We start from the raw sequence: 25,051 nt of genomic DNA on the forward strand, positions 1-25,051 counted from the left end.
CAAGAGTGCTTTTTAAGAAATATGCTTACTTATGCTTGAAAATAAATAACAGCCAAATCATAAATTTATATAGCTCAAAAACCTTTTAAACAGAGATGCTTCTGTAATTCTGCATATGTAAATGTTGCATAAATATATACTGCCTTTTGGAAGTCTTTATTTATACAAAGGAGAAAACTTAAAAATGGAGATTAATTACCTTTGAATACAAAAAATGTTTATGCTTTTAAAAAATTGTTTTGGAATAATTACCTCCAAAACATATGCTTACTCCTTTTCTTACTTAAGGATGAATAATATTCTCCAGGAAATACAAGGAAGTAATATTTCTTATAATTGGAATTTCTATTCTCTAGATGTAAGAAGCTGCGTATAAATAGCATGCTTGTGTCTTCTGAGTGTTTGGATTAGTAATATCTCCATGTGGAGTTAAATGTGGTTAAAACTTTCCCTGCTGCTATTTACAGAACAGAGGTGGATTAATTGGGATATACTTTAAATCTGCATGTGTATTTTTTAATTTGCATTAGAACAAAATAAGAGTTTTACCAGTATTAAATTGGTCATTTCTAAAAAGAGATGAAAATGTGAAGTAAAATGCGCAGAGAGCTGGGCTAAAGGGTCAAGGTATGTTTGAGAATTATGCTATATTATATTTGACATTATTTTAAATAAAATATTAATTCCTTCTCCAATGTTTTAATTATTTCAGCATTTTAATTGAAACTGCAAGTACAAAGAGGCGAGAGAACTCTGAACATTTGGACAAATTTCTAGTAGTGAATCACAGCTACTTTTTTTTTTTTTTTTTTTTTTTTCCCTGCCACAGGGGCTTCCCATAGTATGATAATGTAGGAGTTTTCAGGGCAGCTGTGATGAAAATCTAATTACATTTCTCCTGTCTGAACTGTCCTTAAATAGATCAGTAATGTAGTTTGAGAACAACTAAATAACCAGAATAAGGGCTCTTTAAATATTTGCACTTATAAAAGGATCATTTTTCCTTAAGTGGTATATATAGATATAGATACAGATATAGCTATAGCTATAGCTATAGCTATAGCTATAGATACAGATATAGATATAGATAGATATAGATATAGATATAGATATAGATATAGATATAGATATAGATATAGATATAGATAGATATAGATATAGATATAGATATAGATATAGATATAGATATAGATATAGATATAGATATAGATATAGATATAGATATAGATATAGATAGATATGTATTTAAAATAAATACTTAATACGAATATATAACAGGTTACAAAACAACCTAGAGCAGAAACAAAGCAAATATTTTATTGCCTCTAACTAAATGTATTTTAGACATGTATCAAACCAAGCCCAATTGTCTTTGCATACTAAAAGCACCAAACATTTCACAACTTTGTTTTCCTAGAATCTGAAGTATAAAACAAGCTTTTCCCAAGTAGCATTGTATGGTATAACTGCTGAAAGAAACATCTGCTCCACAGCTGCAATTTTCTCACCCTGGAATGCATGAAATGATGTCATCCCATAATAAGTTAATTTTTGTGTCTGACTATATTTTAGCATTTGCCTGACTACTACAAACCTTGTGCTGTTTTAGAATGTTTGGCACATACAATATATTTTACAAACAGAGAAACAACAAAGCATGGAACAGTGTAGGATGATACAGGAATTTTATAAACTGTAGGAAAAATTAATTAATGACTAATTTCATTATAACTAAGTACATTTATTGTAATAAAGTACATTTATAATAGATTAATTCATACATGGAAATACTGTATATTTAATTCTCAGTGTATGTCTACTATGAGCAATAATCCTGTATGTTGCTAATAATATTTTGGTTACAACTGTGTAACTCTTTGATGTAGTATAAATTGTGCAGATATCTGTGTGAAGAATCCACTTTAAAGAGTCAGAAATGATTCAGTATAAACTGCTACATTTCATAGGCTTAAACTGCACTCTACAAAAACATTGGCAACGAAAGTTGAATGAAGAAAAAGGAGCATTCTGTGCATATCAGGAAAGGGGAAAGGCCTACAAGCATAGGAAAGCATCTCTATATTCACTGACACTGGGTAGCATTAGAGACTGGCAAAACAAAGTAACCTTTTGTTCAAATATCTCACAGTGCATTATTACTTGGACTTGATATCAAAACAAATATTTTGGAGTTCCAAGCTGGAAGGCTTGGGAATTAACTCTGCAGCTGACTGGGGCCCCACGGCCAGTGTATGGAGGGATGCATGCACAGAAATTCTGTATAACACACTGCACTCGGATGTTTGAACTCAAAATATGCCCTGAGATATGTGGTCACAATAAAATGAAAAATCTCCTGTAGGAATTAATGGTTGACTTAAAAGTCTTCATCCATAAAATGCATAAAATTTTAAAATCGATTAGCAGTTTGAGATAACTTTCCTCATAGAAACATTCCCTTCTGTGAACAAATTACTACTGTATACCAAATATTGCCGTTTTCCTTATTACAGCTGGAGGAGACATTTGATTCAGGAAGCTCATCTGTTTATTCTGTCATTACTACTTGACCTTTTCACAGTTTCTATGGGGAACAGCAGTAGAGGCTTCTAGTGACATCTTCACGGTTTTGCTGTTTACTGTTTCTCAAGCTTGCAGCCATCAATGGCACTAATGTGCTTAATGACATTTTTTGTTTTGTTTTGTTTTAGATTGTCCCAGTCTCAAAATAGTATTATATTCTCACAATTCTCAATTACTGATTAACTAGAAATCTCTCTCCATAAAGAAGTAGTAGCCAGAACAACATTGCTATTGCTGTTTATTGCTGTTCACTCAGGCATTGGAATGGGCTGCCCAGGGAAGTGGTGGATTCTCTGTTCATGGAGGATTTTAAGAAGAGACTGGATGTGGCACTCAGTGCCATTGTCTGGTAACCACAGTGGTAGTGGATTAAGGGTTGGACTTGATGATCTCAGAGGTCCCTTCCAACCTGGTTGATTCTCTGATTCTATGTCACTTCTACCATGTACATTCTCCAGCTTCCATTTTGCTGGATAGTATATAGATTGTAATATGAAATGGGAATATTTTGCTATGCAGTCAGGAGAAAATCACTCCAGTTTTTGGATAATTACTGTTTTACTTATTTGAGATTTTTAGTAACAAACGAAAAATTGTAACAACTAACCACCCAACTCTTTGAGATTAGAATGCACGCAGACTGATTTTTCTCATATATCATGTAGGTTTCTCTGCATCAGCAGAATTTCTATATGAATTACAATATCAATCAGATGAAATTAAGTCTCAGCTTGAAGCTTTGGTTGGCATGCATCTGGTTCAAAGAGAATGGGATACAGAATCCGGAACTGGAACACTAACTTTTAATGTAGTGTTTGCACCTAACAAACCAATGAGGTAAGATCTTATTCCTTATTACCAACAGAACATGCAATAAAATTCTGTGGTCACTCTCAGCTATGTAAGCACCTGCCTCCACTGTTTTATTCAATGTGTGTTCACCTCTGAGATCTGCTAGATGGTTCTGTGGAGTTACTGCCTTAGTAACTGAAGCATTTGTATCTTAATAAGTAACAAGTGACTTTAATGTTGTTTTTTTTTTTTTTGCATCAATTTACTTCTAAACATTGGAGTATTGAAAAACTTCCAATGAAACTTAGTAGTTCTCAAAATTCACAGAAAGCATAGACAAGATGGTTTGTCAGTCTTGAAAAGCTTAACCCAAGCAAGCGTGCGTGCATGTTCTTTGGCTGGATTGAATGGTTTAATTTGAAATCAGGCAGTAACAGCACTCCACAGGAAAATCTTACCCTCTTCTATAAATACAAGGTGAAAAGCAGTGAATTTGCTTTCATTTACATTAGTATACCCCATGTCAAAAGGGAGATCCTTTTGAGAGAGAGAGAGGGAAGCAGTCAAATGTGTGTGGGGAGGAAAGAACCTTCAGTAAGATGCAGACACGCTGTAGAATCAGAGGCTCAACATTCCCAGGAGGACTAGGGAGTAGCCACTGCTGAATATCATGCATGGCTTGCTTGCAAAGCAGGTATTTTTAGGATGGAATAAGGAACTGAAAAAAACAAAGCTCAAACCTTTAGGAAAGATTATCTACCTGCCTCAGACTATATGCCTCATGAAGTGTCACTGTGTCAGAAGTGAGTATAAATTAGAAAACGTTTTATTTCTACTCTGTACTTTCTTATTATTTTTGGTTGGTTTATTGGTTTGTCTTTGTATTCTTGAAACCTATCAAGCTCCATGTAGAGGACTCAATGACAGAAATTAATTAGTTTCTTTCTTTCTGTAGATTCTTCAGAATCTACAGTGGAATCTCTCTTAGATGGTCTGAAGTTGTTAGTCTAGATTTTTTCTAAAGTACACAGACCTTTTTCTTTTTGATTCTAATATGACCTGCTAACATATTCCAGACCAAAGTCTCCTCTACCACCACAGTAAATAAAAAATAATGAGTAAAACAAATTGAGTTAAACAAATTTAACTCAACCAAGAGTAAGCAGCGTAAGAACCAAAACTCTTGGCTGTGCCCATCATTTTGCTTTCACATGATGTCTTTTCTGGTACTCTGCTTTAAATATCAAGTGATAGTTTACATTCCAGTCTAAGTAAAACTGATAAATACTGTAGCAAGTAAAATTAAGGATGTATTTAGGTTTAAAGTAATCTGTGTTTTTATTTTCCTCTAGTATAGTTGTACACACGAGGCTTCTTTTGGATGCTAATTTACTCAGAATGTTATTTGTATTGAATGTTTTTATCTGAAATTTTAAGGTATAAAGCAACTCTCATAGTACAGTGTGCTAGAGGAGGTGTTTGGAAGTTTCCAGTGCTGTTCATTGCTACAGAGCCAGAAGTGGATGATGTTATCAATATCGAAGCAGTTGGCCTGAATAAGGAATCTCTGGTCAGCTTTAGGCTTACAAGCCAGACAAGGTAAGAATGCTTACAATAAAGTATCTGTGCAATATTTTTGAGGCTAGGGTTCACACTCAAACATGCTAGATTTGGGCAGCAGAAATGTAACTGAGCTGTAGCTATTTCAGTAATACATCATTAGTTACAAGTGCTGCATTGTGCAGGTGACAAATGGGTTTTGAAGCTCTACTGTAGAAAACAGAAGAATTCTACATTTGGGCTATCAAGAGAAAAGTTGTGGAATAGGTACAAATGCTTATGTTATGACTTTAAAGTTTTGCCCTAAAAAAGTTTTGTGTGTTAAAATGTCTAACGTTTAGAAAGGTGTGTTGTGATATTAAAAGTTTCCTATTAAAGCCTTAATAGTTTTAATTGTACCTTTTTATTTAAGTATTTGTGTTTTATTATATGTGTGTTACGAGTTCTTCTCTACTCTGCCTTTTCACTAGAGAAAATCTGTGTCATTCTTCAGCTTGTTACTCTCCTTTTAAAAGTCCTGAAAAAGATCTCTGTAAATGTATATTTACATGCTTTTCATTAATTTCACAATTTCATCATATTATAGCAATCCCACAGTGTCATCTGTCTACAGAAAAAAGTGAAGGAATGAACTGTGTCATAATAGATAAATTTTAAAATAGTAAACGGTGACCCTGAAGGAATCATGATGCTAACAATCTAATTACCTTATTTTAAATTTCCTTTTTTTTTTCATTAAAATTGACTTTTTAAAGTATATCTAGATAGAATACCAGGTATGCTGTTTGATAGTTAACTTTCATTGTAGATTCATCATTTTGTAGCATCCCCAGCAGGAAGTGTCCTTGGTTCCAAGTGATTATTTTCAAGAGCTTATTTCCAAATGCTGTGCATCTAAGATGGACAATTGGTCCAGCTTTTAGATGGCTGTCAGTGATGATAATTACAGAGGACTCTAAAACAGGCTCCTATCACAGTCTTCAAGTTAACAGTTTCAACAGAATGGGCTGTTCTAGGGACAAAAGTGAAGCAATTGCTCTGGCAATACTGTAATCTTCTGGTTGGTGTTATATAGTAGTGAAAAGACCCAGTGTTCACCAGAAAGGTGTTATAAAACTTCAATCATTACAGTTATATAAAGAAGGAGCTATGATGGAGGACAGATTCACTTTTTGCCTTAAAATTTTTTTCCAGCTTTATTTTGAGTAACAAGAGCTCTCACCAGTACATTTCAAATATAAACTGTAATGACTGGATGTACTGAATAAGTCTCATGTTGTAAATAGTACCAACAACTGTTCTGTAAGTTTTATATTTCATCATCGTATTTTTTATTTGCTAAGGAGCTGTTAGTGATAAAGGTTTTGTTATAGAACAGTTGGACAACCAACATTTAGCCTATAGGATCTGCAGTATATAAGCAATTATACAAGGAAATCGTATATTGCAGACATAATTTAATGCTTGAATAACTGAAATGACTTAGATTAAAAATAAAACCATGAATTATTAAAATATGGATTAAAAGTTTCATTTGGGATATGGAGTCACATCCAACAGACCTTCCCTGAAATAAATGATCAGCCCTTCAGAGAGTTTTTCTTTCTTAAGTAAAGAGTCAGCAGCACAATCCCATAGAGAACTGTTCTGTTAGTTAAAGAGAAATGGTTTTCTTTAACCCTACATGTACATAGTTTCTGTCTTCCTTTCTTATGCTGGATAGTACCTCATGGCACTGCTTCTTTGAGAGTCACTGGGGGAGAAAAAGTGATATATTTATGAGTAATCTGCTAGAAAGGGGTGCGACACGTGTCTTTTTCTCCCTCTGCAACCAACAGGTTGAAAGCATCACTCGGAAGACCTGTACATCTCTATTCAGGGTACAGTGATGCAATAAAAAATGTTTGAAAACCATATCCCCCCAAAAAGGCTCAGGGTCTTATTAAGAATACGTTAGTATTCTCTTATATACCAAGCTGAATGAGGATATTCAGTGATCCGCAGAGCATCTTTGCTGACCACTGCGGAATTGTGAGGTCAATGGTTTTAGCTTTACATCTATTGCAACTTAAATATGGGCTTCTTCCTTTAATTCCACCCCTCTGAAGCAGAATCCTGAACGTGTATGAAATGCTTATTTTTCTGATGACTTTCTAATTTAGCGTTATCTACATCCCATGCGCTTCCTTCAGGAACAAGGAAGAGTTACAAATGGGAGGCAGTTGCTACACTGCTCACAATGATCTTCAATAATGAAAGCTCTGAGAATCCATGCAAAAACGTAAAGCACACTCTCTTTGAATAGATGTAAAATTGACACACACATAGGCCCCCAATGATCAGCAGCCCAATACCTGTTTCACTAAATAATGAAAGACACTGAGAATGCAGATGAGAAGTTACGTTGTATGAAGAAAACTCAAATGATACGAGTAGTCCAATATTTTACTTTAAGCTTTGCATATTCAAAGGGGATATATTTTTGAATAGTTCCTTTTAATGGCATTAAGATTTGTTAGAGTACAGCAAGCAGATTTCACTTGATAAATAAGGGAGATTTGATTATTTTAGCTTTCATTGATGACCTTCTTTGGGTTTTCTCATAAAGGTAGGTTTAATTCAAGACCAGCTAAAATCATTGGCAACATTTCCACTGAGGTAATTGGCTTTGGTCTAAGCCTCTAATGTTAACATTAGTGTTTGTTTTAATTCCAAATGGATTACTGAATGCCACTGGTTTACATAATTACAACCCTATTAACCAAAAGCAATAGACAGTAATCTTATCCCTAGAAGTAGAAACAGAAAGTTGTTTGATATCCAGCTCAAATTGTTGGTATGTTATTTTATACTGATTTCAGTAACTGAAACAGAGACTAAAAATTTCAGAAGGGGTGCTTTGCTTAAGAAAACTAGTCCTTTCTATATCTGTGTTACTGAAAATAATTTAAAGTATTTTTGATCATTTTTGTGATTAGAATAATTGTATTAACACAGAACTGGTTTTTTTTTGAGACTACTAACTACTATATATTCCCATGGATAGATATATATGAACACAATATTTACTTGAGTGTTTTTTATTAAGTACATTGCTTTTGAATGCTTAGTTAAGATGGTGGGTAATTGTCTCCTGTTCTATCTGCTCACTTCTTATGCACAGAGCCTCCTTTTTCCAACATAGCTTTTCTAGCTTTTCATGTACCTGTTAGTCATTGTTTTCATCATGTATTGCTTCCCATAGATGGTAATATTTTATCCATCTTTCCATCCCAACCTCTTATTCCAGTCCTGTGTTTATCAAAACCAGTATATTTGTCACCTTGAGGAAATTTGTCAGATGAACTCAAACTTCAGGAAAACGTGCTGAGTCAGCATCTGCTACCACAAGCACAAACAGCATAGGGTACCAATAAGATCTCCACAGAGTGATATCTGCAAAATCAAAGGCTCCACCCAACTATGAAAACAGAGCTAGAATAAAGAGACAACAAAGACAGGTGGACTGGGGAGATAAAGAAGATGAAGTTCGGCTTTTAAATAACCGCATGTGCAGGCTTAGATATCTTAACCTCCATTTTGTACTTTGAACACTACTGTGGATATTTTCCTTATTTTTTCTACACACATTTCCTAGTAAATATAATTAATGTTCAAATAAAAACGTTCTTCGATCACACAAAATTAGTGTTAATGCTGACTGAAGAATAGCTAGCAACCCATTTTTTTCCTGTATCCTCCCTAATTGTGAAGGGAAAAACAAAACAAATGTTTACAGTTACAACTTTTGAGGAATATTTCTATTTTACTATAATTATTGCTGTATTTCATTAGAATTACCATAACCAAGAATTAGGTATGCTGCAAGGAAATCTGTTCATTACATTCAGAGCACATGCAACCTCTCCTCACTTTCTCTCACACACCACTGTTCATGTTACAGGCCTGAATTCCTGTTCTCTTTGTTACCAATTCTGCAAAACTCTAACGTTAGTCAAAAGATGTAATTAGAATAGTTTATCTTAGCATTGCCCACACAGTGGTTGCTGCACAGAACAATTTTTGACTGAGCTCTATTTTTTGGACTCTGAATGGAGACAGGTGAAAAATATTGATACTGGTAGAGATGCAGCAGAGCTTCCAAAAGGTTGTGATCGTCCTTCCTAATACGATACCTGACACGTCACACATTTAGCCAGAAGCTGTATCCAGCTGTAGCATCTGGACTGCCTTTAGCAGGGAAAGTCAGCTTACCAGTCTGCAAATACAGTACCCCTGGGGAGAGAGACAAAAATGTAATGAGACAAAAATACCAGCATTTCATGAATACATTAAAAAACACAAACTAGCTCCTGCTTCATTTCCACAACATGTACACAACAACAGTGATGTCATATTTGGTAAAGCATTCTGTGACAGTCTTCTTCATTCACTGTTTCTTCATATTTTTTGAAAGTCCTTTCATTCTGATACAGCCTTCTCAAAGCTACATTCTGATAACTGGAGTTATATATTTTCTGACATCCAGAATTCAATATTTAGAGTGATCAATTAAACCAAGTTCATTTTACTTCAAAACTTAACCAGTTTTGATATATAATAAGGTTTTCCTAGTTTTTCATTGTAATTTTATCTTTGTCATTGTCATTTTTTGTCATATTACTACATAGAGTTAATACATTTAAAGCATTTCACTACATAATAACTGAAATTTCTTGTCTCATTCAACAGATGTTAACTGCAAATTACAAGATATAAGTTTAGTTATGATTAACTTATATTTGGAAGAACATTGCAACATTTTTGAACTGTATCACTTATTTGTCTAAGCAGTTACATGATTGGCAGATTAAGATTTTTTAAAATGCTTTTATTTTAAAAAAACATTTTATCAAAATAATAAGCATTGTTTTTTATGTATAGTTTGCAAAATGTTGAGTTTTGTGAAGGGATACATTTCTACAGGAATAATTTAATGCTTCACTAGTTTGAGAAGAGTGAACATTAGAGCTATTTTTGGCCATAATATAAAAAAGTCTTACATTTACAGATTTTCTGGGGTTTTTATATGTTTTGTGGTGAGATCTCTACGTGAGAATATAAATTTTAGCTTTTTCAGTAATCGAGTGCTTAAGGTGCTACTCCTTTTTAGTTTACTAATTTGAAAATTATCTATCATGAGAATGCTGTTGAGCACATACTGCTATTTAAATACAATATTCTATTTAAGAGCAAAATTAAAAGAGTAACTCTAAAGGTCTATTAAATACTAGCTTAATTTTACCTCTTCATTTTTGCCATGATTTCATTGTCCAATTATTACTGGACAATTCAAACTAATATTTACTCTGGTTCATTATTAGAGACAGGACAAGTCTCATATCATCTGGTATCAGACCATTCTGAGAGCAGGTATGGTACACACTGGTGGGAAAACATATTTGCTTTCTCTAGTTTATGTGGCCTTTGCCCTTATTTTTACTAATTCATTAGTGCATCGTTCACATGTGTTTTCAGAACTCTACACATCGTTTAACTTTATTGAGTATATATAATATTAGTGAGTATATTGAGTACTGAGTATATATATCTGCCACCCTTGAGCTACCTCGTCATTGCTCTTCATGGCTGAGAAATGAGAAGCCAAACAATGACTCCAGAGCTCAACCAAAAACGAAGAATTAATATTAAAATCTTTTAAGCCACATAATTTTTAATTATACAATAATTATTCAAAGTGCAGGTTTTCTTTAAAGCTTTTTGAACTAATTTTTCTCCATATTTCTTCATGAACATGAAAAACTAAGTTGATGCAATAATTTTTTTTCTTTGACTTGTCAAATATCTTATGTGCACAATTACAGATCAGTTTTGTGACAGTTTCATTTTAAATTGTCTGGTCCCTTGTCAGGACTAAAACTATAGCTTTTTCTCCTCTGTGTTTTCTGACTGTTTTGGGAATTATTTACGATTTCTGATAAAAGCTACTGTTGCATCACACCCTGCTAAGGTGCAATTTCTGGGGGAAAAGAGCCCTTATTTTCTTGTGTCTTCTCTGCTTGCATCCCATCTCCCATCTCCCTTAGTATTTCATCATTACATTTGCAGTCTAAGTCGTGCTCTTGTATGTGTTACAAAGACACGAAGTGCTTATTAAGAGTCAGCATCCCTAATTCTTTACCAGAAAACAGACTGAACACAGGAGATAAAGAAAGTGTTGACTCAAAATGTTCCAGTGTCTAGTCTATAGAGCAATGATGCTGGAAGATCCGTGTTTAGGTCTGTGTTTCCAGAACCAGGGTTTGAATGCTCATCTCAGGTGGTTTTGATGAGTGCTCTGCTCTGCTGCTCAGGCTCAGAAGCATCACTTCTTTTCCATCCTGTGCCTGCCCTCTCTGTAGCATCTGTGTTCTAGGCAGTCACAGCTGAGCAGTCTCTGTGGGAAATACCAATGTGAAAACTCAGGGATGAGCTGGCACATAGAAGGAAGCTCAGGCTGTAGCAGGATTAGTCCTTATGGCCCAAGGATATAAACTCAGCTGCCCAACTGCAGGCACTAAGAGGCTGTCAGGAAAAGTTGGAAGCCACAAGGCCTAGAGTATAGTTTCACACATCCAGTAGTTTTGCCACTGTGCTGTCACCTGAGGGAAAAGCTTGGCTAGCTCTGGCAATACTCCCAAATCTGGTGGCTCTGCTAAATGTCACTTAATTCTTTTGAGGAGGCAGAAGATTTTTATTTTCCCTTTTCTGCACTTGCACTATTTGTTTGTACAAACCTAGTGTCATCTTTTTTCACAAAGGTGTTTTGAATTTAAGAAAACCTTTTCTGTGAACATATTCAAAAGGTAAGATGTATCTAAAGAAGACAGCCTCAGAGAACCACCCACTGAATAGCAGTTCCCTGGGAACTGTGGGATGTTGCTGTAGAGATATAAATTGTCTTCAAATATTAGATTTCATTTCTTTGTGAGTACTTTTTTTGAAAAGCAATGTTATTTCTAGTGTGACAATCCATGAATAAACAGATTTGAACAGCTTTTTTTTTTTATAAGATGCTGTTGGTTTTCCATTCTCCAAGTTTTATCAACTAAAAATGTGTTCCCTCTGAGCACAAGCAATACTTGTCCTGTTGTACAGTGTCAGGGTGTTGTGGATTAGTTTTTGACCTTAATTTTATATATCCATTTTCAATTTCTTTTGTTCTCTTTCTGTCCACATAGCTATAGAGTTGTTGTCAGCAACACATGAAGACTAAAAGGACATAGTCTGACAGGAAAATACAAAAAGCATATTCGGTATATGCTATGAAGATTTATGGCAAAGTGCCTCTGAAGACCTATGGTAGTCAGGCTTCAGGTTGAGATTGTCCTGGGATTGTTTTGTAGTCCTCAGCCAATGTCTTTACCAGGAATAAGACATTGTCTTTGGGAACAATAGCACTTCCATGAAACTATGAATTAGACAGGATCTTCAGTACCTGTGACAACAATTATTTGAGATAAGACATATAAAATAGTATCAGTAGAAGAACGTAATTATTATTATTGCAACAACTTGAAATGTTGAGTTCATGGTATAGGAAAAAAGTGAAAAACAGTGATAGAAAACTGTTCTTTAACATATGTTCATTTCAAGGCTCTCAGAACTTCCTCCTAATCTAGTTACATTCCACCAGACTGCAAATTCAGTTCTAGTCATAAAACTTAATAAAATGTGTGGGCTGTCATTTCTATTTGACTAGAGATTGGAAAAGTGAGACTTTTTACATAAAAAGTGGATTTTCACTCTGACATGGAATTTACTTCTGTCACTACTATTGTAGTTTTAGAGATCTGATGATTCTCAATGGTGGCAATTCTTATCATCCTGTACTTACTACAATATTTATAATCGCATATATGCTTGTTTGGAGTAGAAGATCAGTATGCAGGTCCCTGCACACAAAGATTATTTATGGAAATCATTAGCACATTATTTCTTCTGTTAAGAATACTTTTAATATTCTATGTGCAGTCCATGGGCTGTCGAGTTTCCTGAGCCATGCTGCATGGTGACCTAAATGTTTGATTGTAGTTAAGTCTGTAGTAGTTTGATTGTAGTTTGTATTAAGATACTGTAAAAGGCACAATAACCTCCTGTGCTTATCCATAGGAACCCAGAGCAATTCACAGCACACTTCCTGGCAGGCAGTGATCCGGAGTTCTTTGTGCTGCCACAAGCTGGAGAACTTCTTCCAGCAGGAACTGTGGGAACTCATATAACCGTGGGATTCAAGCCAAGGATGTACAGCAAGAAATATACAGCAACACTCATAATTCGGGTAAGCCTTCTTGAGTGCAATGCACAAACATACCTTCTGGAGTGAAAGGGGAAAAAAAGAAACCCTATACAAAACCCTATAGAGAAAAACAGCACTGAAGCACAGAAACACATTCCCTGTGTGTGATTATTTTACTGGTCTTCACCGTGGACAAGAAAAAAAACTAAAAATTGAAAATTAGCTCATGAAAAGCTATAAAAATGCATTTTAATTTATATGTTATTTGCCATCATCTCTTGGACCAGATACTTACCTTGATATGTTTACCCCAGCTCCACAGACAAAATGCTAACAGTTCATGCTGAGAACTGGTGGAGGGTATGTATTTAATTGGATATGTAAGGCCTAGGTTACTGATTTTACTTGTGTTCTACCTCATGGGTTCAAAGATTCTAGGTACTAAACTGTAGAAGGCTGAATTTCAGCATATAAAGCCAGGAATAGCTTTTTCAAAACAAGCTTCAAAATAAACAAAATTAATTTCTAGTCAAGTAGCTTCTGTGAGTTTGAAGACCAGGAAAAATTTGAAGACACTTATTCCTTAATTTGTAAAAATGCTCTTATTATTACAGCAATTAGTTTTTAAATCATTCTTCAGAAAGAAACTATAAAAACATACAGTATCAGCAAAGACTACAAACTCTTCAAATCATGGTTTGCACTTTATTCACTGCATGCTGGCAGTGTTTTCCGGGTACTGTACTGGAAGTGAAACAGCAATACTGATTTAAAAACAAGATGGTCAAAGCAAAGCTGTTACAGAGATGTATTGCAAATTACTGTAATGTTTTATCTCTTTGATGGGGTGACCCTGTCTGGATGCCAGGTGCCCACTGAAGCTTCTTTGTCACTCCCCTCCTCAGCTAGACAGGGGAGAGAAAATGTAATGAAAGGCTTCTGGCTCGAGATAAGGACAAGGAGATCACTCAGCTGTTACCATCATAATTAAAACAGACTTGACTTGCAGAAATTAGTTTCATTTATTAGCAATCAGATCAGGGTAGGGTAATGAGAATTAAAACCAAATCTTAAGAGACCCTCCTTTCACTCCTCCCATATTCCTAGGCTGAACTTTTCTCCCAATTTTCTCTACCTCCTCCACCCTACTGACAGAAGGGGATGAGGGATGGGGCTTTGAGCAGCCTGGTCTAGTGGGAGGTGTCCATGCAGAGCTGATTTTTAAGGTCTCTTCCAACCCAAACCATTCAATGATTTGGGTGATTCAGGCAGGTGGCTGTTTAAATCTCCACCTTTAGTACTGTGTGTGGGTGTAAGAAGTCACTCATACATATCATGTATACATATCAGTTCACATAGATTTCCTGTTTATTCTTGTGTGTTCAAACATACACTGAGGACTCAACTGCTCTTAAGAGCAATATGGACCAATATTGCACCATCACAGCACGTTAGAGGTATTTCTAACATTCTTACTCTAACTGGAGTATTAAGTTCCTCAGTAATGTTTTGATGAGGATTGTGTTCTGTTTGCTGTATTTCATCGTCCTGTTATGTACACAGGGTTTCCTTCTTTCTTCTCCACACTTCTTCTAGTCCTGTCATTCCTCAGCATCTGTGACTGTCATTCTGCTGCTGCACTCCCTAAGACCTGATGGTATGTTGAAAATAGCAGCTACTGATTTCTGCCTTTCCTGTTAGTGAAAATAATTTTCAATAGAGACAGGAGGGAGACAGACTGTTAGAAGGCAAAACCAGTATTAAATCACTCCTATTGGGAGAATGATCACAAAGGAGGTAAAATGCAATTAATGTTGTATCCAACACAAAAGAATCTCTCTTGCACATTTCCTTTCTAGCCAATATATTGGCTGAGGCTTTGGGCTATATTTAGAACAGTGAGGACATCCTTCTTTTACTTTGCAGTGCCTCATCTCTTTTCCTGCTGGCGTATTAAAAGCTCTTGCTTTAAAATTTCTTTTGTATTCCTGGGAGAAAAGTCATAGTCCTAACAATAATGTATTTTTATTATTAAATTCTATGAATTTTGAGTAGCAGAATTGTCATTTTTTTATGCTTCAAGGAACTGTGATAATTAGGCTGTAAAGTACCAGACATGACAATGTAAGTTCTTTGTTTTATGTTGGTCATTACAGTTGTGTTGTAAAGTAAAATGGGAAGTTGAGATTACTGGAGAAAGACCCTAAAGTCATCTTTTTCTCATTTGCTGTAAACATTAAAGCCAAATGTTGTGCATGCAAATTTTTTTGTTTAGTTGCCCTACAGAGAACCAGTCCTGAGGACCTAATTAGCATTAAGAGATTAAAATTTTTCTTTACCAGAAATTACTGTGTGCATTTTTTGAACAGAATGTATGTATAATTGAAATAATGTGGCCTAATTCATTTTTTCTTCACATAAAATGGGTACTTGATGGGATAGTTTGTGGATTATTTAAGACTTTAATATGCATGAATACCTACAGCAGATTTTATTAATAGCAGAAAAGCTTAATTACTTTGCTGAAACAATTAAATATTCTTTAACTATCATGAAAACTTCTGTTCTCAGTCAACTGCAAATCAAAATAATTCAAGTTAGACACTTATTTGAATAGCTGTTAGGAATCTCAATTTTGTAAAAGTGACACAGAAAATTGCTGAAAAAAATAATAAGTAGATCAAAGAATGAAATGTCACGAAAAGCCAGTAAAGAAAACAATCATGCTTATTTCTGTAGTTTGAAAGAGCAGATCATAATCTATTCAAGATACAAGTAAGAAACAGTAACATGGTACATGAAGAGTATTTTCAAATAGGTATTATTCTGTAATTAAACTTCCACATTTATAAATTATTATAATTATTTATAATGCTTTAAAGTTTTCTAAACAGTGCATTTGTAAATGAAAAAAAAAAATTATATATATATTTCGCCACCCATGATAAACTAGTGAAGAGAGGATGCTTCTTAGCTAAGCTATAAAGTACTGTGAGGAAAAAAGTCATTCCTCAGCCACAGTGACATCTCAGAGCCAGTCTGTGATGTGCTGGTAGAGCTGCACAGAAAATGTGCAGATCTTCAGGACAGCAAGATGCAGCCAGGGCAGGGGGACCATCTGCAAAGACATCCTGACTCAGGGATCACTGCCAGGTACAAGGTGCAGCAGGCCATGGGTGGAAAATCCTTGGAAAAGGGCATATTCAAGTTGGCTTACAGTTAATTCGCTTGCACTGTGTTGAATTCAGCTCGAGACCCAAGCAATAGCTTTGTATAATTCCTGGGTGAGGATTCTAAAGCAGAAGGCATACAAAATAAGTCTTACATGATAAAATAGATGTCAGGGTAAACCAGATTGCAAGTAATATTATCAAGCCCTCCAGAAATCACGCTTGTGCACCTTTATTGCTGAATAATCACTAACTTAGCCTATGGAACATAGCATATCAAAACCATTTGTCATGCTGTTCTGGAAATAAACGATGTAGTGTGCAAGCCCCAGCACCCAGGTGTGGCTTCTCTGAGATTGCCTCTGCAAGCTTGCCTACCTGAACAGCAAACAGTATTGTTACATATTCAGTAGCTTGGTGAAAATACATTCCACATTGTTCCTGGTAGATTTCCTAATTACAGCAGTTTAATGTTATTCTAAATTTTATCGCTTAAGCAGAATGAGCAAGGGAAAATTTAACAAACTTAATAGGATTATTGAGAGAGTTTTGGATTAAATAAGGTATCACCTGTGTCTCAAACAGAATAAGCAAGGAAAAATGTAACAATAGGATTATTGAAAGAGTTTCAGATTAAATCTGGTATCACCTGTGTCTCTCACTACTGTTTGATGTTGACTGAGATTTAAGATTTAAAGAGGAGATCCAGAAAGTTCAGTATAGGCAATGGATGTAGCACACCCTATAATTAGCATTACTGGATTTTGAGTGTAGAATCACACAATACCCAATTTTTTTTTTTTATTCAGAAGAATGAGGAAAGATAGCATTGCTTATTTGGACTATAATTCTCACAATGCCAAAATGCAATATGAATATGGGAACCAATGCTCTATGAGTGTGTTCAAACCATTGCCAGTCCTGAAGAAAATGTTGATATTGATTTTATTACTTCTAAGCACTGCTTTGAAACATATATTTAAACTGTAGAAGTAATTTGAGCACCTTTAATTCTATCTGGAAATGTTCCTCTAAGATAAGAAAATCATTGTTAACCATCTTGTTCATTAGAAATTGCTCAGAGCCTGGCTGGGCATTGCTCTGCTTGTGGAAGGTTATGAGTGTCTTTGCTTCACTTGATTTTATGCTAGGTTTTGTTGAGTTTGGTGTATTTTTTTTCCACTTTTTAAACTAAATTTCTTTTGATCCACATATTTTTTTGCCTTTGCTTTTCCTTTCCGCAGTTCACATAAAGATTTGTTTTAATTTCATTCTGTGTACACTGATCATAATTGGTCATTTTTTGCTTGTCATCACTTGAAGTGTAAATTAAGGGGATATTGGATGCACTGTCTTTAATTTCCTGTTATAACTTATTTGGAGGTCTCACAGGTTTTATTTGGACTTTCCTAAGTTAATAATGTTTGGAAGGTAATTGAAATACCATTTACCTTAAAATGCTTGATACTTGCTCACAACATTTAAGGCCCTCCTAACACAGATTTCTCTGGCACCTAATTAGCATGTAACTCAATAGAACTGCCAGCCTGTGCATATGCAGGGATGATCTGCATTCTGCAAATTAATCCTGTGAATCAGAAACCATCTGTAAAAATCCATTAAATACCAAATAATATAATTTTATATAAATTTTTTGGCAACTGTTATCAGTATTTCCTGAATAAATTACCTCATGAATATTACAGAGCCATCAAGATGGCTAAATAACTTAGTTGGATAACTTATTTATTAAAATCTAAATAAATTTTAAAATAATTTATTTAAAAATTTATTTAATTAAAATTAAATATTAAAAATTATATATTGAATAACCTATTTAGTAAATAAATAATGTGCTAAATACATTATGTACATGCATATATTTTTTAATTCCTCAAAGTATTCTTCAGAAAGATTTAGCTCTAAAGATGGCCATAACTCCCATGAGGTAACCCAAATTGTTAATCTCTTCACACTTCACTCAGATCGTAGTAACCAGGAATTCTGAGGGTTTGATAAGAGGAAGTGATTAATTTAAAAAGAAAAAATCTTCCCTCAAAATGTCAAGGTAATTCAGACTTTGGTCTGGTCCTTCTTTTTAAACTGAGTACAAGAGGCCTGTAGATACATCGCAGGGGGCCTGGAATTCTTGAGTACCTGTATTTATATTAGTTTATCTTTTAATAGAGATTGTCTTTTGTATTTCCATTCTAGTAAATTTGTTAGATTGTAGTAGATTACATTCCTTCACTTTAGACTTTATTACTACCAATGCTACTATTAGAATTATTCCAAATTTGATATATTAAAGTGCACTGCTCATAGGAAGCGTTCCTCTGATTTGGGGAAATTTCATCCCCTACTTTGACAAGTAAATACATCTTGTAAGTCAAATATTCTGTTATAATTATGTGGTCATATAAGATGACCTTTCAAAGTCTCCCTCTCTCATCGCCATCACTCTAGGAAAGTATGAAACTTGGTAGGCTGAAACGTGTCTGACTGAGTAACCTGAAGCAGCTGCTTTGAGGCACTTGCACAGATTCTGAACTTGGTAGAGTGGCCCTGGCTGGAATTTTCATACTGAAAATGTTTGTGTCTTCAGCAGCATTTGAAAACCTAGTGTATTGCCTGTGGAAATAAAATACAGCAAACCAGACATTGGGAGGTGTCTAAGGTTTTCTGAAAATTACGGATTTTTCAGTTGACTTGAAAACTACTGAGTATTAGGGGGTTCTCATGCTAAAGCAAGCAATAACCCAAGTTATGTTGCAGTTGCAGAAGCCTTTCAATTTGTGTAGCACTTCTTTCACCTTTAGCAGAAAATGCTGAACTACAGCAAGAGGGTTTTTTCAGACAAGCATGACCTTGAACACCTCCAGGAACAGTAAAGTGACAATATATGTGGATTTCATGAATCGACAGTATTTTCTTTAATAACTTGATACTCAGTTTAAATCATTGGCTGAAACACCTATCAGATCTTTTCTCTGACTTGGAAGTGGTCAAAAAGACTTGCACAGAGAGGATATGATCCCTATGTTAAATTTTCTTTATAGTGAATAGTTCATCTGATATGCTACAAAAAGATAAAGCATTGAATCTTGTATTGAAGTTAATAAAACAATTAGGTAACTTTGGAGAGCAATTTACTTTTCTTGAATGACAGCTTTATTTTTGGACATAAGATACTGGTATTGGTCCATGTCAAACCTGTTTTTGCTTTATCTTGTCTTTTCAGACAGTACAATTACTAGATCATTTCACAGCATTAATTAAGGTTGAGATTAAAGATGTGTCAATTTTTCTGTTTTACACAGGAATAATATTCAATTTGAATTAGATTTTTATTTAAGCAGAATAGTGAAATTTTTAAAAATTATGCATGCATGGTGAAATATTTATTAAGATTTTATACTTACTTATTTTATTTGAATAAGGCAATTCATTCAGACACCAAGTTTTTAGAAAAACCTTATTTAAAAAATATGCAGAAAAAAAGTCAACTTCTCTTTCCATATTAGCGTAGAAATGTATGTATTCATTTACAAAAATATGGGTTAAAACCTGATTTCTAACAAGAAGCACCACAATTAGAGTTTCATGTGCTGATGACTTCTATGAAGCCTGTATGTGAAATAGTGTAAATGCTGTATGAGTGCCTGAGAACAAAACCTGTGCTAAAGGGTTGCAACTAAATGGTCTGAAAATTCTTCCTGATGAGTAGGTGCAACATGAATGCAAAACTGCTTGCAATGATATCCCTTAAATATACTTTAGCAATGACAGTGTAACAATAAGGAAAAAATTGGAAGGAGCCTATGAAAGATAGCAAAGCTAAAGATTATTGATCCAAACTCTCAGTGGCAAATATAAAATTGATATTTAACAAAATTTAATAAAGCCAAAGAGCCACTTTGTCATCCTTTTTATTCTCTTTTCTATGCTCTTACAAGTATGGGATGACTGTAGGGAATGCTTGAGATGGAGAAAGCCTACTGCTCTTCTGTATGGCATTTGCAGTGCTTTAGCCTGAGCATCATTAATTGAGAAAATGCAATAAATAACAAGGCAAATGTACACACTGTGCTCTGGACATACGTATGAATTTGTCACAATTTTTATGGACACTGTTGCTTCTCTCTATGGGCCAAATCTGCTTGGTGTACTGACATACCCAGCAGCAAAGGTGAAGCAGAGGTCTCAAACTGGAATGAACAAATGGGCCACAAAACCAGTCATGTAGGAAGCTGGATTCTTAACTAAGGGCTTGAGGGAAAAAAAAACCAAAACTTGAACTTTGAGGCTGACGGTTGCACTGATTTCCAGATTGATTTGAGAGTAGGCACAGACTTTCTGATCTTTTGTTTCCTTGGGTGGAAAATGACATGGATTTTAGGTGCGATGGTTCTGTCTCAAAATGATTGTTTTAAGGATTAAGTTAGTTTTAAACAGGAGATGAGTTACATAAATCACAAGTTGTTGTTGTAATGCCAAACCTCTATGACTTGGCACAAGAGAGAAAGGTGATCCTGCATGCCATGTTTCTGTAGTTCAACACAGCATGGTGCAAAAGCTTGCCAGGGACAAACCTGTGCTACAGCCACAAGCCTCACGGGTGTCTGATTGCAGGGGCATGCTAAATGTGGAGAGGCTGACCTTGGGAATTTGGAAATATCACTTATTTATCATGACTTCACTGTTTTGAGGCTACAGAGTCATAGAGTCTGGTGTGTTCTGTGTACTGTGTACATATGCATTATGTACATGCACACTGTTTATGTTCTGTGTAAAAGTGTGGAATATAATTTAATACACCTGTATCATGCCATATATTTTTATACATATCTCGGTCTTCCCAACAAGTTTTGCCTTGAAAGCAAAAAGAACCCCAAACATAAAACCTGGGATTTCCAATTGCTGGGTGTGGAGTAGATGACACTGTATGCTTAAAGTGGGCATGAAACTCTTTGTCTTTCTTTTGCATAGTACAAAGCTGGACATACTGAAACATCATTTGAAATCTTTGGGGTTTGTGATATTTCTGTTGTTTGTGTTTTGGTATTTTTTAGGTTTTTATTTTTTGTTGTGGGTTTTTGTGTGCTTTTTTTTATTTATTTAGGTTGGTTATTTGGTTCTGGCTTTTTAAAGAAAAGGGAGTATAGAAAACTAAAAGCCATGAATAGATGTTTTCCTAGATGCAATGACAAAAAAAAATGCTAAAGACTTGGAATAAGGACCTGCTTTCAACAATTAAAGTGATACATTTTGAAAGAAAAATGATGGAAAGATCTGCAACAGTTACACTTGGGTTTTTAGCAACTAAAATTCTGGTTCATAGCACAAATGAATGGTGGGAGATAAACAACAGTATAGCCTTCATTTCTGTAGAAATAATATTGCTTGAGTATGGATAAGTGGGATGTGTAGCAAGAATAACAATCATGTACTCAGTAAGAATCAAGAATTCACACATTACAAGACATGACATAGAAACATATGTTGAATTCCTAGAGACCAGTTATAAACAGAAAGTAAATGAAGAGTGTCATTTTCAATTCACATAAATATTCTTCAAACTAGAGATTTCAACACAAAGCTGCAATTCTCTTAGTTCTTTTTGCTTAGTCTTATTTATAATTTTAATGCAAAAATTCCACTGTTTGATAATACCATTATTATCAGTAACAGAGCTGCAATTAAATCCTACAGTATAAACTTGAGGCATTTATAATGTACTATGGAATAATTACCTCTGAACAACAAAGAGGGGAGCTAAGGGGCTTACTAATTGAAAAAGCAATTTTAGATCAGCCAGGAAGGTAAATCTCTTGTCTTTGTTATGCCTGGTCCTGAATGAAGTTAAATTTGTTTTCAGTTCTCTGTGTTCCTAAGGTCCCATTCTCATTCTCTGCTCTTCCAGTAACTTAGATGGGAAAGGATAAGTATCTTTTCAAATCAACATAGCATGGCAAATCCCTGTCAAACTTTCAGGATATTTGATCACTGATTTTGTTTTTTTTATATCTATATCATTATTTTCAGACACAATCAATGCAGTGGATGTATGAAATCAATGGACTGCCTCCCCAGACAGTACCAGCTACAAAGCCAGCAAAAGTTGTCTCTACTCACAGTTACATAAAATCAGCCACGGTTCGACAGCGCAATTTTGTACGGGAAAATCTGAAAGTTACAAGCACTGCGGTATCCTCACCCTTTAAGGGGGCACCTTTAGTCCTGAGGACAAAGCAGCAAAAATTATAAGCACTTATTTTTTGTCAAATAAATTCTGCAAGAAAAAGAAGAAATGTGGGGTTTTTTTGTTTGCTTTTTTAATTTGTTTATTTACTCATTTCTAAAGCAGATATGATATGCATTGACTGTGTGTTCCATAAGGAAAAATCAGAGTTCCCTGAGTTCTAGTAATATTATTATTTTTCTGTGATGGTTTTTCGATGCTTACCTAACAGTTTGTGTATATTATACAGATATAGACAAGTTCCACTTAAAAAAAAAAAAAACAAACACAAAGTTAAAAAATATACTTGAAAGATTGGGAATTCAGACTAATGCTTTGCTTTCTAAGGAATATTATCTTAGTAAGACTTTAATAGGAAGTTTTAATGAACAGTCTGTGTGATGGGCAACATATTACAACCATGCAAAGCAAGCAAGCAAATCAAACCCTGATTTCTTTCGTGATAAAGTCTTTACCCAAAGTTTTTAATATTTTGCTAAGGTGAAACATATTTTCACATCACATGTCCAGACCCTGAGTGCCTTTCAGATGCTATTGTTCTGGTAAATCTCATTATGTATGACATCTTTGCTCTGTCTAAAATAAGAATCCTAATTTATTCATCCCATACTACTTCAAAATCTTAGATAATTATACATAAAATAGAATCAAGATAATATGTCTTTTGTCAGTATTTTTATGAGAGTGCTTTACTGTATTGAAACATAGAAGGCTATGAAAAGTCACTGTGGAATGAAGCAATATTTCACTTTTTTTCCAAAAATAAACAACAGATGCCATTCATATTGTGCTTCCATTTCCACTGTCCCCATCCACAGCTGACTATAGGTGGGTATTCATGCTATCTTCACTCTTGATGTAATATGGAAAAATTTATGCAGACATGCTTTGTAAGGTCACTAGATGGGTAACTCTTTTCTTACTTCATTGAGATTATTTTTCCTAATTTTACTCATAAAATGTAAATAGTGCCTTTATTTTGATGGCAGAAAATACTTTAGCAAAAAACAAAACCCCCCAAAAACCCGACTTGGCACGGATTAGGTGCTTTCTTGGCACAAACACAGAATGAGCATCATTGCTCAGGAATGGGAAGCCTGAGAACAACCTATGTAGGTCAATCGAAATGAGCACCAATAAAACCACTTTACCACAGCACGCTTAAGGATTTTGCTTATACCACACATTTCAGAGCAGCTATTGCAGAAAATTTTTGGAACATATAAAACAGCAATGGCTGTTTAATAATCTCCTCTTAAATGCAGTGTGCCCATTTTGGTCAGAAATCTGGTAATCTAAAGTGAGAGCAAAATCTGCCTGACAAATTCAGTGCACAATCCAGGAAAGATATCATCAATAGTGGTATCTGGGATGTTTCTAAAAGACATTAAGAAGATAAAATCTATATTAAATACTACTGAGACCACAATACAACTAGATTTCTTTCTGCTTGTATAAATGGGACAAGTGTTTCTCTCTAAGAAGTCAGAACATATGGATCAGAAATGTGCAATGGTTTCACAACTGATTGTTGGTCTTTGTGATCAGGATATATATCAGTAATACTTTTCCTTTGTAGAAGCTTTTTTCCCCTCGTTACATTTCCTTAAAGTTTTGCTTTGCCCTTTAAAATATATTGCAAGATGCTCAAGCTTCATAATTCTGCCAGAAATGGATTAGCAAGTGACATACAGGTGAATCACTCAACAATTAAATGATTCTCACTCCAGAGATTTTATTCCATGCTTTGCTTGCCTGCACTTGCTGTCTTGTGTACCAGATTTTCAAACTGTCACACATCACAAAAAATGCATAGGCAAATAATATGCAATAAGATAACATCAGAGGGGCATTTTCAAATGTGCAATTTAATTATATTATTTACCTTAGAAGGAAAGAATAGTATTTTCTGGACCACATTAGCTTTTTTCAATGTGTTTGAGCTCACTCATGGGTAATGCAAGATATGCTGTCATCAGATGATTTTGTAGCTATTATTACAAACAGTGCATTTTCTTATTTCTTACAGATTTTAAAGAGAACTAAAAATATTTTTCTCATATTAATAATATACTAGCAAAGTTGATTTCAATAAAGACCATTATATATATGTGGTTGTAATATCCACTTTGTTTTACACATTATCCACATGCATTTTTGGATTACACTGACTATATATGCTGTCTATTAAAATTCCTTTTATTTCCTGGCTTGATGCTTTGCAATTCCATCAGTGATGTGGCTGTATTCTTCATAATACAAAGACTAAATCTTTGTATAATTCTTAAAAAATAATTTCTAAGCAGCAGCACTAGAAGATTTTCTGATTGATCAGTTTTATTCATTACTTGCTCTCTTCTTTTTTTATGAGAATTACAGAGCCATATTGAATATCTTGGAGTTTCA

At 34.6% G+C, this 25,051-nt stretch overlaps 1 protein-coding gene across 1 annotated transcript in view; it reads left to right on the forward strand.

The window, feature by feature from the left end:
* Positions 1-22,650, forward strand: part of CFAP47 (cilia and flagella associated protein 47) — a 296,044-nt gene extending 273,394 nt beyond the window's left edge. The window contains exons 61-64 of the mRNA XM_030456465.1: positions 3,249-3,420; positions 4,813-4,974; positions 13,087-13,255; positions 22,429-22,650. Coding sequence (XP_030312325.1) covers positions 3,249-3,420; positions 4,813-4,974; positions 13,087-13,255; positions 22,429-22,650 — 725 coding nt within the window. The remainder of the gene's footprint in view (positions 1-3,248; positions 3,421-4,812; positions 4,975-13,086; positions 13,256-22,428) is intronic.
* The last annotated feature ends 2,401 nt before the right edge of the window (positions 22,651-25,051 follow it).

This window comes from Calypte anna, chromosome 1 (assembly GCF_003957555.1).
Source record: "Calypte anna isolate BGI_N300 chromosome 1, bCalAnn1_v1.p, whole genome shotgun sequence".
NCBI classification, from domain to species: Eukaryota; Metazoa; Chordata; class Aves; order Apodiformes; family Trochilidae; genus Calypte; species Calypte anna.